The sequence below is a fragment of the Aquarana catesbeiana genome, linkage group LG12 (genome assembly GCF_042186555.1).
Source record: "Aquarana catesbeiana isolate 2022-GZ linkage group LG12, ASM4218655v1, whole genome shotgun sequence".
Taxonomy (NCBI): domain Eukaryota; kingdom Metazoa; phylum Chordata; class Amphibia; order Anura; family Ranidae; genus Aquarana; species Aquarana catesbeiana.
Window position 1 is genome coordinate 52815994 of NC_133335.1, and position 16831 is coordinate 52832824.

At 42.7% G+C, this 16831-nt stretch overlaps 1 protein-coding gene across 5 annotated transcripts in view; it reads left to right on the forward strand.

Annotated features, from left to right (window-relative positions):
- Positions 1-16831, forward strand: part of SPOP (speckle type BTB/POZ protein) — an 81182-nt gene that overhangs the window by 55816 nt on the left and 8535 nt on the right. For all 5 annotated transcript variants that reach the window (XM_073607808.1, XM_073607804.1, XM_073607807.1 and 2 more), the window contains exons 9-10: positions 1295-1417; positions 13866-14008. In XM_073607808.1, coding sequence (XP_073463909.1) covers positions 1295-1417; positions 13866-14008 — 266 coding nt within the window. The remainder of the gene's footprint in view (positions 1-1294; positions 1418-13865; positions 14009-16831) is intronic.

Sequence of the window (16831 nt, forward strand, 5' to 3'; positions counted from 1 at the left end):
TTTTTGGGTCCCCTGGCTCCTCCCCACCTGCTGAGTGCCCCTAGTAGCAAGCCTCTTGCTATGGGGGCACTCAAGCAGGCTTACTCATGAGCTGCGCTGTGTTTGTCCATTCACACACGACTGCAGCTCTGCCTCACTGCACGCTTTCTCTTCAGTGGCTCCCATTGGTTTGTGAGCCCATGAGAGAAACCCGAAAGAGCCACTGCTCTCATGCAAAACACTGGATTGAGATGGGGCTCAGGTAAGTATAGGTAGAGGGGAAGCAGCAACCAGAAGCAGCCTTAATCCAATGCATTAAGTTAAAAAAAACCTTAAACCTTTCGAACCACTTTAATCAGGTCTAATGCACTTCTATTAGTGGTTTCTCCACTGCTGGCTCTCAGGAACTCAGTCCATCTCCATCCTCAGCCATCCATGATGAGTGCCATCATTCACTCAAAAAAAAAATAAAAAAAATAATCATAATGCTTTCCGTAATCCCACCATTAGTTTTGTTAAAAACTTTATTTAAAATACCACTCACAAGGTAATGTGCACTTCAGTATACAAGCATGTATTTCCCCTTAAGATTTATGGTCTTTTGGTCACTCACAAAATGGCACTCCATATACTTCTGGTCGTGCGGCATGATGTCCTTGGCTCTTCCCTACGTGTTACGTCACAATACCTCCTGACTTCCTCGGGGGGATAATGCCCGGGTTTCCAGTGGCCCCAAACCCCCCGAACACTGCTCCAATCTACACTGTTGCTCAGGGAGCTAGAGTTGCATTTATTGGAGCAGTGTGCAAGACCCCTGCAGTCAGAGATTAGCAGCCGAACTTGGTATGAACAAATACACAGTAAGAAGAGCAGATTTATTACTGTATTAGAGAAAGTTAGGATACCCCTAATTGGAACTTTAAATTGGCAAAAACACTGATGGAATGAGTAAAATCATTTTATTGATACAAATAGAAACTAAAAAATCATCATGCGATGATTGTTAAAAAAAACGTACAACAAACACACATCCATACAATATCTTGCAGTGGAAGAAAGTACGTATATAGAGTAGTTTCTCTCCAGTAAACGACAATACTTTACCTAGTTGGTTGTAGAGATGCCGGCATCCAAGTGGTGCAGTATGTTTATTTTCCCCAAATCCCTATTCTGCTATTGGAAGTCTTTCAGCATGGCAGTAATCAGATATTTTATAACTGGTAAGCAAGCCACCTGCTTATATCATGCTTTATTAGTTTTTTCACCTGTTATAATGGGAATACATTTTAAATATGTATCATGTTTCCAACTCTAGAATCGTGTGGAGATCAAGGATGTTGAACCTGATGTTTTTAAGGAAATGATGTGTTTCATATACACTGGAAAAGCGTCTAACCTAGACAAGATGGCTGACGATCTGCTGGCTGCAGCCGATAAGGTATTCTTAATCAGCAATAATGCCAAAATGCGTGAGGTTTGTGTAATCACGGTTTGAAGAGGTTTTGTCAGAGCTCTGTGTATGAAAATGAAGAGGACAAAAAACAGCGGCGCTTTACCGCCAACGCCCCCCGCCCCCCCCCCCTCCCCAGTGTGAAAGTGCCCTAATTAAAGGTGTTTTGTTATCATTTAGCTATTATAATGTGTCTTGCATGTATTTTAGTTTCTTATTATCTGTTTGCATGTGTTTAAAGTGTTCTTTAACTCCTTAAAGTAGTATTAGAGTGGTTTTAAAGGCACAAGGTTTTTTACCTTTATGCATTCTATGCATGAAGGTAAAACACCTTCTTTGTGCACCAGCGCCCGAACCCCCCCCAATACTTACCTGAACCCCTCTCAATCCACTGATGTCCACGAGAGTCTTGCCTCTCCGGGGACTTGCACTCCTGATTGTCTTTTGACAGCAGCAGTGAGCCAATCAGGAAATGGAGGGGGTGGGGCCGAGCCACGGTTCCATGTGTGAATGGACATTCATAGCTGTGGCTCGGCAGCATGCCTGCTTGTGTGCCCCCACAGAAAGCTGCTTGCTGTGGGGGCACCTGGCAGGAGGGAGGAGCCAGGAGGGGTCTCCAAATTATGGCCTGCGGCCACATCCAGCCTGCTAGGTTGTTTTTTTTTTTTCGGCCTGCAGGTTGAGTCCTCACACTCACTGCAGGCACATGATAGGGATTTCTGATGGGTTGGATAATGTGCATTGGGGGGGCTCTGAGGGGGACAAAAATAAGGACTGGGCTCTGAGGGGAACACAAATGTATGTGGGGGGGCTCTGAGTGGGGGGACAAATGTAAGTAGGGGGCTCTGAGGGGGACACAATTGATCATTCGAGAGACAAGTAGAATGGCGGTTTGCCATGTAGACAATGAAGGGAAGGCAGTGATCTTGTGTTTCTGCTAAAGAGAAACACGGATCTTTGCCTTCCCACAATACAACCTCCCTCCACATAGTTATGCCCCGTACACACGATAGGATTTTCCCACGGAAAATGTTCTATGGGAACTTCTTGTTGGAAATTCTGACCGTGTGTAGGCTCCATCGGACACTTTCCATTTGAATTTCTGTCACAAAATTTGAGAGCTGGTTCTCTCAAATCCGTTGTCGTACATTCCGATCGTTTGTACACAATTCCGACACACAATGTTCCACACATTATAGGGAAAAAAACTGCGCTAGATCAAACAACAATATTGATAAAAAAATTAAAATCGATTAAGTAGAACTCAAAAGCAGCAGCTAAATTGCAAGATAACACAAAATGATCAGATAGAAAAAGAAAAGCTGCGCTATATAAAATTAAACCAGCAATGACTTGTATATAAAGATGTATTACTAAAGTCCATAAAAGACACCCAGGTGAGCTTGATCAAACTTAAGTGCCGCCACCGAATGAAAAACTTGCTTAGCAGATGGCAAGCAAAAGCATGCAGTTGGCTATAGCCCAGCCACGGCCTTTGCTTAGTAGGAAACATCCGGACTGATGTACCAGATGATTTGTCTAAATACCGCAATCAACTCCTATCGTGGACATCAGTTATTCACGATAGCTCAATCAGGGTATAAGAAAGAAAACCATCCATAGCGTAATAACGTTTGGAACGATTTATTACCAAAAGAAGTATTACACTTACATATTAGAAGAATTTAAAAGGCACTAAATACAGAGCCGGCCGGCTGTAACAGAAAACCCTGTCCTCCTAGTCAAACGGCGTGGTGACGTCAGCACGTATCCGTAATGGGGGGATTGAAAACGTCAACCTGTGACGAAACGCGTCTGGAGGAGGATACGTGCTGACGTCACCACGCCGTTTGACTACTAAGCAAAGGCCATAGCTGGGCTATAGCCAACTGCATGCTTTTGCTTGCCATCTGGTAAGCAAGTTTTTCATTCGGTGGCGGCACTTAAGTTTGATCAAGCTCACCTGGGTGTCTTTTATGGACTTTAGTAATACATCTTTATATACAAGTCATTGCTGGTTTAATTTTATATAGCGCAGCTTTTCTTTTTCTAATGTTCCACACATGCTCGGAATCAAGCAGAAGAGCCGCACTGGCTATTCAACTTCATTTTTCTCGGCTCATGTGTTGTACGTCACCGTGTTCTTGACGTTTGGAATTTCCGAGAAGATTTGTGTGACCGTGTGTATGCAAGACAAGTTTGAGCCAACATCCGTTGGGAGAAAAAAACATGGATTTTGTTGTCGGAAAATCCTATCGTGTGTACAGGGCATTAGACAGCACTCCCAAGGAACACAGTTAACCCTTTGATCGCCCCTGATGTTAATCCCTTCCCTGCCAGTGTCATTAGTACAGTGACAAGTGATCACTGTATTAGTGTCACTGATCCCCAAAAAGTGTCAGTTAGGTGTCCGATTTGTCCGCTGCAATATCGCTGATCGCCGCCATTACTATTTGAGAAAAAAAAAATTTAAATAAATAAAAATATCCCATAGTTTGTAGACGCTATAAATTTTGCGAAAACCAATCAGTATCTGCTTATTGGGATTTTTTTTTACCAAAAATATTTAGCAGAATACATAATGGCCTAAATTGATGAAGAAATTGGATTTTTTTTTTTTTTTTTTTTGGATATTTTTTATAGCAGAAAGTAAAAAATATTGTGGTTCTTTTTTTTTTGTTTTTGTTTATTGTGCAAAAAATAGAGGTGATCAAATACCACCAAAAGAAAACTCTATTTGTGGGGAAAAAAAGGGCATACGTTTTATTTGGGTACAACGTCGCACGACCTGGCAATTGTTAGTTAAAGTAACGCTGTGCCATATTGCAAAAAATGACCTGGTCATGAAGGGGGGTAGATTACCAGAGCTGAAGTGGTAAAGCCGCGTGTATCCGTAAATTGGTGACAAACTTCAGTACCCTATATCTTCCATAGGCGACAATTTAATAGCCCCCTATAGGTCATCAGTTTAGCATTTACCTGTCTCTTCCAGGTCAGCAGCAAGAAGGGGAGGAGAGCAGACGTGTGTCCGCTCAGCTTCACCTGCTTTGCTTGGCCCGCAGATGGGCAAGCGGAGCCTGGAATGCATGGCAGTGGTGTACTCCTTACCGGGGGGGGGGGGGGGAGCTTTCGGGTGGGAGCACAGCTGGCAGAATGCTTCCATTTGACAGGCAGGAGTCTGCTTGTGAGATATACACGCAATCCTGTATGTCTTACGGACCTGGCAGCGAAAAGGGTTAACATTTGATTTGGAATAAATGGACTTTACTGAACGAAAACCACATACATTGTGAGCAATTTGGTCTTTCAAGAAATATTTTCCATCCTGACCCTTCAGATGTTCTCGTCACTGCAGTTGAAAACAAACGTTGATTTGACCCCCCCTAATAATTAGAAAAATGAACAGACGTTCTTACAACGAAAAACGTCAAATGAAATTCTACTACTGTATTGTATACTCAGCTTTAGTGTGTGCATGGGAAAAGATATTGTGATAAGAGAGACTGACACTTGTTGATAGCTTACCCAGCAGGCCCTGCTTGCCAGTGTTTTATAACTGCTACTGTTAGCAGATTATAAGCCAAGAATGAGAGCGGCCAGGTAGTTTAAAGCGCACATCCCACAGACTTTTACTACAGAACCTTCTATTGTCGCCTAAAGATAGTCACTGATGGGGATCCTGTACTCAAGGGCCTGGACGTCCCTCATTGGAGGAAAGCAATGTTCCACAGATTTAACCATTGTGATTATTATCTACTCATTACATTATAAGTCAACCCCACATATAATCGCTTTTCTAAGAAAAAAAATTTCCTCTTCATAGCCTCATTATTTTGCCTTCAAATTCTCACCGTTTGGGATTGGCGGCCCAGCTGGTTTGTTAGGCTGAAACCTCAGGGGTACAGTTAGTGATATCTGTCGCTTTTTAATTGCTTGATTTGCTGCTTAAACTTGCTATTTCCTTCCTATATATTGAGTCTGTATGATGAAAGTAAAGATGACAAAGCTTAAATGATGTTTATCAGGCTCTTTTTTTTTTTTTTTTTCCCTCTTTCCCTCCCACCTCAAAGTATGTTGACATTTCTCAAGCTGGCGGGTAATCGCAATGTGTAAACCATTTAATTGATACAGGACTGCCAAAGATATTTGGAGGCACTTGGTCATTTAAAGGGACCATTAAACTGGAAATGCAGCTAATTTTGATGAAAACATTCAAGGCCCATTTACACTTTGCCATGCAATGTGTTAACATGTGCTGCAGCCCATGTATATTAACACATGACAGTCCAGTATCTAATGGGCTTCACCCATTCTTTTTCAGCACAGCAAAGCATGGCATGTGACGCGGTGTGATTGGCCGCTACCGTAAAAGTGTGATGGAATACCGTTAAAAATGAATGGCACCATGGTGATGATTTCCATTTTAAAGCAGGGATATTTATAAAAGCAGTGATACCCATAGTACATTGAGCTGCAGTTTTGTAGTACTCCACTAGCTCTCACTGGGAGTAATAAAAATAGACAGCACCATTGTTTTGTTTTTTGGCGAAGGAAACATATAAAGATAAAATTAGGTGAAGTGCGTAAAGTTAAAGCTAACACTGGGAATGGGAGAAAAAATCATTTGCACTGCAGTGGTTAAATGCTTGTTACATCTAAGGAGTAGAAGAGGCAGTATCATTTATCTTAAAGTTTTTTTTTTTTTTTTCTTAAACATATATGCTTACCTGCTCTGTGCAGTGGTTTTGCACAGAGTAGCCCAGATCCTCCTCTTCACGGATCCCCCGCCAGGGCTCCAGGCCCCTCCCTCCTACCTAGTGCCGCCAAAGCAAGCAGCTTGCTATGGGGCACCCGAGCCACTGCTCTGTGTGTCCCTTCACACACCGAGCGCAGCTCTGCCCCACCCCTGCTCTCTCTTCCCTTTGTTACCGAAAAGTCGCCAGTGTGTACGCGGCATTAGAAGAAATTGTACAAGACTGGAAGATTATACTCTACAGGGTGAACATATGCAAAGAAAGTTATTAAGGCTATTCTAGGGATCTAGTCCAAAATGCTTTCCTCTCGAATATTAATAAACCATCAAAAAATAAAGAGAACATCACGAAAGAAACGGGAAATGCAGCTAGATTTGTGTCGACTTTCAATACTAAATATAGGAGCATCTTGAAAATGATCTATAAACATTATAATATTTTGAAGCTTGATCAACGTTTGGCTCCTCTGTTACCTCCGCAGCCACAAATAACTTTTAGAAAATCATGCACCATAAAAAATATCATTGCCCCGAGCGAGTTAGAAAAATCCAGCAAAAGACCTCTGTTTGATATTGGGGACTATTTCGACAATAGAACAAGTATCTTTCAATGCCGGAAAAGAGGGTGCCTTACATGCCAATCTATCACTCATGAATGTTCGAAGATTGTTACCAACAAAGGCACCTCTTTTCAGATCAAGCAGTTCATCACGTGTTCGACTGAATTTGTCGTTTACGTCCTGCATTGCCCCTGCACCCTCTTGTATGCATGTCGCACGATACGTAACCTTCATACTAGAGTAGGGGAGCATCGTAGGTTTGTTAAAAAAGGCTATGATAAACACAGTGTCCCATGCCATTTCCTTCAGACACATAACTAAGACATCAGATGCCTGGAGGTTTTGGCAATTGAGGCCATCCCTAAGGGCACGCTCACTGACAAGAGGTTTTCCCTTCTTTGTAGGAGGAAAACTTTTTGGATTTATCTGTTGGGTTCCCTTTCGCCCGAGGGGCTCAATGAAGAACTTAATATTCTTAGTATCATCGTTTTATGCTTGACATTCTGATAATTTTTCACAACGAGTCCCGCAGTACCGCTGAAAGATTAATACCAATAGACTTGTCCTAATCATTACCCCATGCATATATGTTCATATGCAAGGTGTTTATAGACATGAATACATATAGATCTATACATGCGGTTTCTTCCTTTTCCTCATCGAATTTGTAATTACCCAGTACTTATAATAATCCCTTCATTGATAAAATCATGTATCATCTTCCTTTGATTTTAGATACTAGATTAATTTTCATATTTCTTCTCTTTTCTATTAGAATTTACATGACATTCCTGCTTAGTGTTCCACTGCTCATATCAATCCTTTTATCATTTATTTTTCATTCTAATTTTTCTTTTTCTTTTTACTAATATTTATTAATTTTATCAATTAATTTCTGTTCATACAATTCATTGATTACATTTTTTATATATCGGATTCATCATTTGTGAGTAAAGCAGACTCATATGATCTGGCACCTTTATAACGTTTATATTCTAAGCCATAGGGTTGAGAGGGGTTAACAACATAAACCAGTCTCGTTATCTCCACCTCCTCCCCGTCCCTTTCAATGGGTTTAAATACTGTTGTTGCCGCTTCCTCCGTGACTTTAAAATGTGCGCAAAACATGTAAGCCACGGCAACCCAGAGCTTGCGGTTCACCACTACAGATGGGCTTCCTGTTTCGCCTTTTTTCCGGTGCGGCTCTGACGTCATCCAGCGCGCCCGGCTTCAGTGGGTTCGTTTGGCTCTCCCTGATTCACCTCCCAGTGGCGGATGTCATACCACACTGCCCGTGGATTAGTGTGGCTTACTCCCACAACCAGCTTCAGCATCTTGCAGCTTCCAGCAATAGTGTCCTTCGCCATTGCAGTCTCTATCCTGGACACCAGCGGAGCTTGACCACCAGCTTGAGGCAGAGGACTGTCACGTACCGGGCTCCCATCATCTCACATGGTTCATTACATCTTTTTTTCATGCCTAATCAACAAGCCAACTGGATGATGTCAACCCTTCCCTACCTGGATGTCATTGTGGTACCATTTTTATTGCAATATTTTAATACTAGTATCTATACTGGCTTTATGCGCCTATGACTGTTTTTTGCAACCTCCGCAAGTTTTTATATATGACAGTTGTGCACTTTCTCAAATGCAATAAACTAACTTTTTACTTAGCCAATGGTTTATAAGTATTTATGACTTGTACCCATAGAGAGCTGCTCTGTTGTCTCTTGTTCCTTGTTATCCATTTACCAGTGGTTGGCGGCTACACTGGGTTTTAGTCCATTCCACATCTTACCGGGCATCTACTTCCATATATATGACTGACTGTTCCTAGCGCTTAAGGAACTTTGTGTTTGTTTCAATGACAGAGGGAGCATGCTGGAGTGAGGAGTTGACTGTTACACCTTATTTCTCTCCCCCTGGGCAAAAATTAGCATTTTTACCGTTAGTGTGGAAGCCCCACTACAAGGGTAATTTTATTTCTTGTGCCCAGAATTGGGGTTTAATATGTGTAGTGCTGCAGAGGTTGTTGTCGATTGTAGCGTAATTTAAAGTGGAGGTCCACCCTGAAAAAAAAATTGCACAAAAAATACCTAAAAAAATGGAGGAAAAAAAAAAAAAAGAAAACATTTTTTTTACTTATGTGAAATGGCTGTTGCTAGGCAGTCTTCCTAATCTGCCTCTTCCTACACCGCGGTGATCTTCAGTCTTCTGCTCCCCGCGTTGTCTTCTGGGGTATGGGACGCGGTGTGTTATGGAAACTGTGTGTGTCGCACAACACATCGCATCCCATTCACAAAGCGCCGCTCGAGCGTGTGCAGTAGGAAACTGGCAGTGAAGCCGCAAGGCTCCACTGCCTGTTTTCCTTAGGATGGCGTTGCCGGGACCCGAGAGCCGAGAGATGGGTCGGCCTCGGGTGGCCGACATCGCGGGCACCCAGGACAGGTAAGTCTACTTATTTAAAGTCAGCAGCTGCAGTGTTTGTAGCTGCTGACTTTAAAAAAAAAATTTCGCTGGCTGGAATCCCGCTTTAAGTCCTGCTTTCAAAAACTGTGAGCAGGCAGGCTCTTTATTGCAATGTCTCTTCTACATATAAAAAAAATCTACCTTCCTGTTCGCAGTCCTCAACTTACATCCTGTATGTCGGGATGACTGTACAGGAGTGAGGTCATCACATGCCAGCCAATGAAGATGGGCATAGCCCAGCACCCTGAAGAAGCCGGGTAGAAGATGCCAGTGCTCTGGCGAGGGATGTTGGACTGTTGAAAGATAAGCATCTCAAAGTTTAACTCCAACTTTAGTAAGATAATTGGAGACTTGGGTTATGTTACCAGTTAGACACCAGAGACATGTCGCGGTAGCCTTGAGTAGGCTTGCCTTTATCCGGCCTTGGGGCACTTTCCTTTCTACTGACACCAGCGATGGGGGCACTCTTCCTCCCACTGACGCCAGCAATGGGGGTGCTATTCCTCCCACTGACGCCAGCGATGGGGGCGCTATTCCTCCCACTGACGCCAGCGATGGGGGCGCTATTCCTCCCACTGACGCCAGCGATGGGGGCGCTATTCCTCCCACTGACGCCAGCGATGGGGGCGCTATTCCTCCCACTGACGCCAGCGATGGGGGCGCTATTCCCCCCACTGACGCCAGCGATGGGGGCGCTATTCCTCCCACTGACGCCAGCGATGGGGGCGCTCTTCCTCCCACTGGCGCCAGCGATGGGGGCGCTCTTCCTCCCACTGGCGCCAGCGATGGGGGCGCTCTTCCTCCCACTGGCGCCAGCGATGGGGGCGCTCTTCCTCCCACTGGCGCCAGCGATGGGGGCGCTCTTCCTCCCACTGGCGCCAGCGATGGGGGCGCTCTTCCTCCCACTGGCGCCAGCGATGGGGGCGTTCTTCCTCCCACTGGCGCCAGGACAATTTCTATCTCCCAGTGGCCACAGTCTGGCTCCCCTTAAATTGTGAAGGACAGTAAACTGACTGTTTAGAAAGTTTGGAGACCCCTGGTCCACATTAAGAATAGCTTTAGGTAAGTAAGCTTAGACATGGTTCTTCTATGATCAACTAAAACTTTAACCTTCAGGAGAACCAGGGTCTGTCTTTCCTGTCTTCCCCCTTTCACGGCATTTTGTTTTATTTAATTTTAAGTAAACATTAACGATCTCTGATATAGTAAACAAGTGGCAATAACATACAGTAGTTAAGTGGTCTACCTGTCGCATATTATTGGCGTCTATTTCTCACTTAGTAAGTAGTTGATTGATCTTATAGCATAGAGCAATAAAATAAGCACCGTTAGTCCTTTGATGCACTGGTAACATGCCACAGTGTTATAAATACGAGGAGGGATCGTAAAAAAGCAATGTAATTCAACTACAGACAGGTTTAGCTGCCATGTCAATAATGCAACAAAGTTGTAGTAATTACAGCTCTTTGAGGAAAAGACTTTCAGCCGTCTTAAGAAAGCCACAGGGATGTGGTGTGCCCGCTATAAAGTAGAGATATATTCGAAGAGACAGTGATTAAATTGAACTAGACAAACATTTTTCTTACGCGGATCAGCTGAGAATGTGTGAAGTTTATTGCAGATCCCTTCGCTTAAAGCACACTAATGCTATAAAAACAAAAAGACAAGAGTAACCTTGCTTGAAAGTGTGTTAAAATAGGTATTGTAGCCAAAAAGCAGCCGTCTTCTGTCTCCAGCTCATCCTCTTTGTGCCGGCAAAAAGGTTCATTCCTAATGCTTCCCTGGCGATTTCCTCGTCGCCTACATTCTGATGCATACATTTTTAAGTATGCAGTGTGTGTGTGAGGCCCAATATGTTTTATATTGATTTGTGTCAAAATTCTTGTGTCCTCAAACTATGGTATACATACTGATGTCGCTAGTGACTCTAATACTGTACACTGACACTGTATTAATGGCATTGACAGGGAGGGGGTTAACATCCAGTGACAATCAAGGGGTTAACTCTGTGCCTGACAATGTGTAATGTGTATAATGTGTTCTGCTTTTACTTACTGATCTGGCTGTTTTTTCTTCCTGCTTTCAGGGAGGAGAAACAGCCAGATCGCTGTTCACTGCACAAAGAGTTTTGTGTAAAACACAGCTCTCTGCGTTTGATTGGACACAGCCAATTAGCAGGATTGACCCTAAATCATTGGCTGAAATCTGCTGCCAAACAGGTGCTGTGCCCAATCACAGTACGGGTCAGCAGAGGGCACCTGCATGCTCTCCCTAAACCTGGAAGCCAGATGGCAATGTACACGTTTATTGTCATTTTTATATTGTTATGGGGATAAAGGAGAAACTGGAAATCCTAGACAAGAAAATGACAATTGCAGTGCTGCATTTGTTTGATAGAACATACAGTGTCTTGAAAAAGTATTCATACCCCTTGAAATTTTCCACATTTTGTCATGTTACAACCAAAAAATGTAAATGTATTTTATTGGGATTTTATGCAATAGACCAACACAAAGTGGCACATAATTGTGAGGTGGAAGGATTTTTTTTACAAATATCTGTAGACTCCTGTGTTCTGCTGTCTGGAGTTCAGCAGACTTATTTGATCAGAGAATGAGACTGGGGGTTTGTAAATCTGCTATAGGATTCAGAATGAAATCCAGTTGCATATACAGTAAGTAATCATGCAGCTGTTATGTTTTCATAAATTACTTGAATACCAACCTGTATATACCCCTTCTTTGCCAAACCATGTTTTCAGTGTAATAGTTTGACTGATGATTACTCTGTCCTGCAACATTATACATACATGTGTCAAGTAGAGCTTAAAAAAAGGTCCCGCTTATTGGTGGTCATGGGAACTTTAAGATCCATCCTTTTAAAAAAACAACTCCCACAATCATTAATGATCAGTGGCACCTGGGTGCCTGAGGTTGGATAGTTTGCTGCATTCAGAAGTAGCTAAATGGCTCCTCTGAATACACCTGCATTTGTGCTATAGGGCCACAAACATAGTCGCTGATTAGCTGCTGCTAGTTTGGGTGCAGCCAGAAATTTAGCAGAATGGCAGTATGTCTGTGTCCATGATTGCTCATAGTCTGCCTGCCCTTGATTTGTACGGACTACAAACCTGACAGCGCTTCTGTTTGCACCCACTGTATGCATGCATACCACGTTTCACTCCACTGGTAAGAGTAAACTGATTCTTGCTGACGGACTCCCCTGGCTTCACCTTCCATTTCCCAATTCTCTTCATTTCTGAGTTTACAATTATTCAGTTTGTTCGCAAAAGAGGAAGGAAGGGGCGCTTTCTCTGTTGTGAATGAGCTGAATGTTTATAAACAATACTAATTTTTACCCTTGTGATGACTGTGATTATTTTCACAGCAACCATAAGTCACAGAGCTACTCTGATAGGCTCTGTACATCATGGCTGTAATCTGAGCTTTCCAATAACTCCTCAGATCGCAGCCATTCACATGTACACTAGTGTTTTCTGAAGTAACAGCACTCCTGAAATACATGTCCCTGACTTTTTTTTTTTTTTTTTCTTTTACTATATGGTGCTATGGAGGTGGATAAAGTGACCCTGTCAGCCCAGGGTCATTTGTATTTACAACATACCTACTGAAGGATGACAGCATATACTTACCTTTCTAGGAGCCCATTTCTTAAAAAAATACCGCCACCTCACTGCCTTCCTGGCTGATATATCCTACTTGTACCCCTGTCACTCGCAGTAGTTTCTCCCCATTTATTGTACATCACTGCAGAAGGTATGAGCTGGTGGGAAGATCCACAATAGAGCAGGTATTCACCAATCGCCCATCTAACCAGTTGAATACTTGCAGAGGATTAATGAGCAATACAATCAATGGCTTGTTTTCAAGAAACAGGCTACTGAAAAATTAAGTATATGCAGTCTTCTTTCAGCAGGTGTTTATATACAGGCAATCCTATGCTGACAGGGATATTTTACCATCAAATTTCAGTTAAAACTTTTTAATATTTTGAAGAGGGGGAGAAGATTTAGAACCTTTTGAATGGCTTTTATTGGTGTCTGACGCCTTAGTAAGTAGATGTCTTCTCACTTCCTGGCCTGCTGCCTGTTATGGGGGTCACAGGGACAGGAAGTGAGGGGAAACCTCTGCAATTGGGAGAGGGCAACAAAAGTACTCTTTACACATCAGCGTTAAGAAGAGTTAGGTCGGCCATACACAGTTCGAATCTCAGCTGGTTCTCGCTAGCGGCTGCTACAGTTGTGACCCCCCCAGGAGAAGACGATTGCCAGGCGGGGGGGGAATTCCCCCGTCACGGTCTGTGTTGATGGGGAAGTCGTGCAAATTTCTTTCCTGCAACACGTGTTTGCAGGAAGGAAATTTGCACTGTGTATGGCCGGTCTTAGATCCTCAGAATAGCTTTAAGAGACAGGGCGCTAATTAGATAAAAAGACCCCCCCCCCCCTCTTAAGATAACGTGCAGTGCGCCATTTTCTGTGCTGGGTATGGGCTGATATTACCTGTTGCTCAGATCCTTCATTAAGTGTAATCAAATGTTCTATGTAAATAAGTTAGAATACATTAACCTTGATAGAACAGCACCCATGAAGAAATTGATATTTTCTCAGCCAGACCTTCTGCTTCTCTCTGCAGTACGCCCTGGAACGTCTGAAGGTGATGTGTGAGGAAGCTTTGTGCAGCAATCTGTCTGTGGAGAACGCCGCTGAGATCCTCATTCTGGCTGATTTACACAGTGCAGACCAGCTTAAAACACAAGCCGTGGACTTCATCAACTAGTGAGTGTCCCTTACAGGATATTTAATATACTTTTATTTATTTTTGTTCTTCACTTTAAATATGTATGTGAATGTCATCGGCTAAATGCAAATAATATTGTCAGTATGAGTTAATATTTAGAACGCTTGGTTTATTTTTTATATAGTTTTTAATACGCAGAACATCCAATCTACATTTAGGGGTTGATGTATGTAAACTGGAGAGTGCAAAATCTGGTGCAGCTCTGCATAGAAACCAATCAGCCTCAGTTATTTTTGTTTAAAGCTTAATTGAACCTTCTTAAAGTTCATGAAATATAAACTCCAGCCAGGTACATTCCTGCCTGGTTCAAAAATTGAATTTGTTAAAGAGGAGTTCCAGCCTGTAAAAAAAAAAAAAAAATAATTAAAAGTCAGCAGCTACAAATACTGTAGCTGCTGACTTTTAATATAAGGACACTTACCTGTCCAGGGATCCTGCGATGTCGGCACCCTTAGATGTTTCATCAATTGGCTTCGGGTGAAGGCGCCGGCATCTGTAGTAAGGGATTCATAGCCTGTTTCCTACTGCACATGTGCTGTCCTCTGGGACCTCTGTGTCCCGGAAGGAGGAGGGGCCGGAACTGATGTAGGTCGTGAGGCAATCTTACCAGGAAGTAGGAGCGGGTACCTGTCAAAACCAGGTGCCCACTCCCCTCTCCCCCCCAAAAAGTACCAAAGGTGGCAGTGGACAAGGGGGAGGGTGCGAACAAGCAGGGCTTCCCCTTTTGGGTGGAACTTCGCTTTAGGTACATTTTTCTAATGCTTCTTCCCCCACAAACTTGTCCCTTATGCCGCCTTATCAGGGCAGCCTCTGTTTTGTGCAATTAGTCGCTGATCTTTTCTCTCTATGGTGCTTCCTCTGTGTAGTTTACAGAAGGAAAACCAGATTGTGCTCCTGTCTGTACACTGGCATGAAAGCACAGCATTTTGCATGAAAACGTGGTAGAGGACGACTCAAATGGATGGAAATTTGGCCGGTTCAACAGGGACCAGTAGAATTCTGGTTCTTTATATGGGCAGGCAGATTGTGCCTGCCCAGTCGCTAGCAATAACCATTGTATTCTGCCAGCTGGGAAGGCTCCCTGCAGGGGGCTGGCAGAATACAAATGCATCTGTTGTGAATTTTAAGGATGAATTGCTTTGCAGTACTTGCAGTTACAGAGGTCAGTGAAAACTTTTTTTAACCACTTCAGCCCCAGAAGGATTTGCCCCCTTCCTGACCACACCATTTTTTTACGATACGGCATTGCGTCGCTTTAACTGACAATTGCGCGGTCGTGCGAAGTTGTTCCAAAATAAAATTGTTGTCCTTTTTTTTCCCACAAATAGAGCTTTTCTTTTGGTGGTATTTGATCACCTCTGCAATTTTAATTTTTTGCGCTATAAACAAAAAAAATGAGTATATAACATTGGTTATATGGGAACCCTAAAAAAAGGGCACACGTACCCCCCCGGTACAATGGGACTTTATGGGCAAACAAGAGGAAAAATATGTATCATAAAAGTTAATTAGAAAAAATTATAATGTTTAAAAACACATGTGAAAAAATACACATAAAAGTTTATTACAGTACATTTGTATAGCAAAAGCAGATCATATGCTCATAATGAGCTGTTTACACATTCCATTGAGTGCAAATTTTCTCCTTTTGGCCTGACATGTTTCAGAAAAAATATCTCTTCCTCAGAGGCATTATAGGAAGAGATATTTTTCCTGAAACATGTCAGGCCAAAAGGAGAAAATTTGCACTCAATGGAATGTGTAAACAGCTCATTATGAGCATATGATCTGCTTTTTCTATACAAATGTACTGCAATAAACTGTTGTGTATTTTTTCACATGTGTTTTTAAACATTATAATTTTTTCTAATAAATTAACTTTTATGATACATATTTTTCCTCTTGTTTGCCCATAAAGTCCCATTGTACCGGGGGGTACGTGTGCCCTTTTTTTAGGGTTCCCATATATAAACAAAAAGAGCGTCAATTTTGAAAAAAAAGCAATATTTTTTACTTTTTGCTATAATAAATATCCCCCCCCAAAAATATAAAATAACCAATTTCTTCCTCAGTTTAGGCCGATATGTATTCTTCTACATATTTTTGGTAAAAAAAAATCGCAATAAGCTTATATTGATTGGTTTGCGCAAAAGTTATAGCGTCTAAAAATTAGGGGATAGATTTATGCCATTTTTTATTATAATTTCTTTTTTTTTACTAGTAATGATGGCGATCTGCGATTTTTTAATTTTATTTATTATTATACGACATTGCGGCGGACAAATCGGACACTTTTGACACTTTTTTGGGACCATTGACATTTATACAGCGATCAGAGCTAAAAATAGCCACTGATTACTGTATAAATGTCACTGCCAGGGAAAGGGGTTAACACTAGGGGGCAATCAAGGGATTAAATGTGTGTCCTAGGGAGTGATTCTAACTGTGGGGGATGGGACTGCCTGAAGGAGGAGACCGATCGCTGTTTATACTTAGTACGAACAATAGATTTGTCTCCTCACCCCTGACAGAATGGAGATGTGTCTGTTTACATTGACAGACCTTTGTTCTGTGTCTCCCAGGAGCGATCGCGGGTGCTCGGTGAACATCGCGGCCACCAGGGGACATGCATCGGCTCTGTCGTTGCGCCGTGTGCGCGCGCCCCCTAGTGGTCTGGAAGCGGCCTACGGCGATTTGCTCAGGCGATCCAATCTGCCGTAGTGTGACTGTGGCACTGGGCGTCTAGTGATTAAAGCTCATTCACAGCTTGTTAGGAATATGTAATTGTTTGACTGTCTATA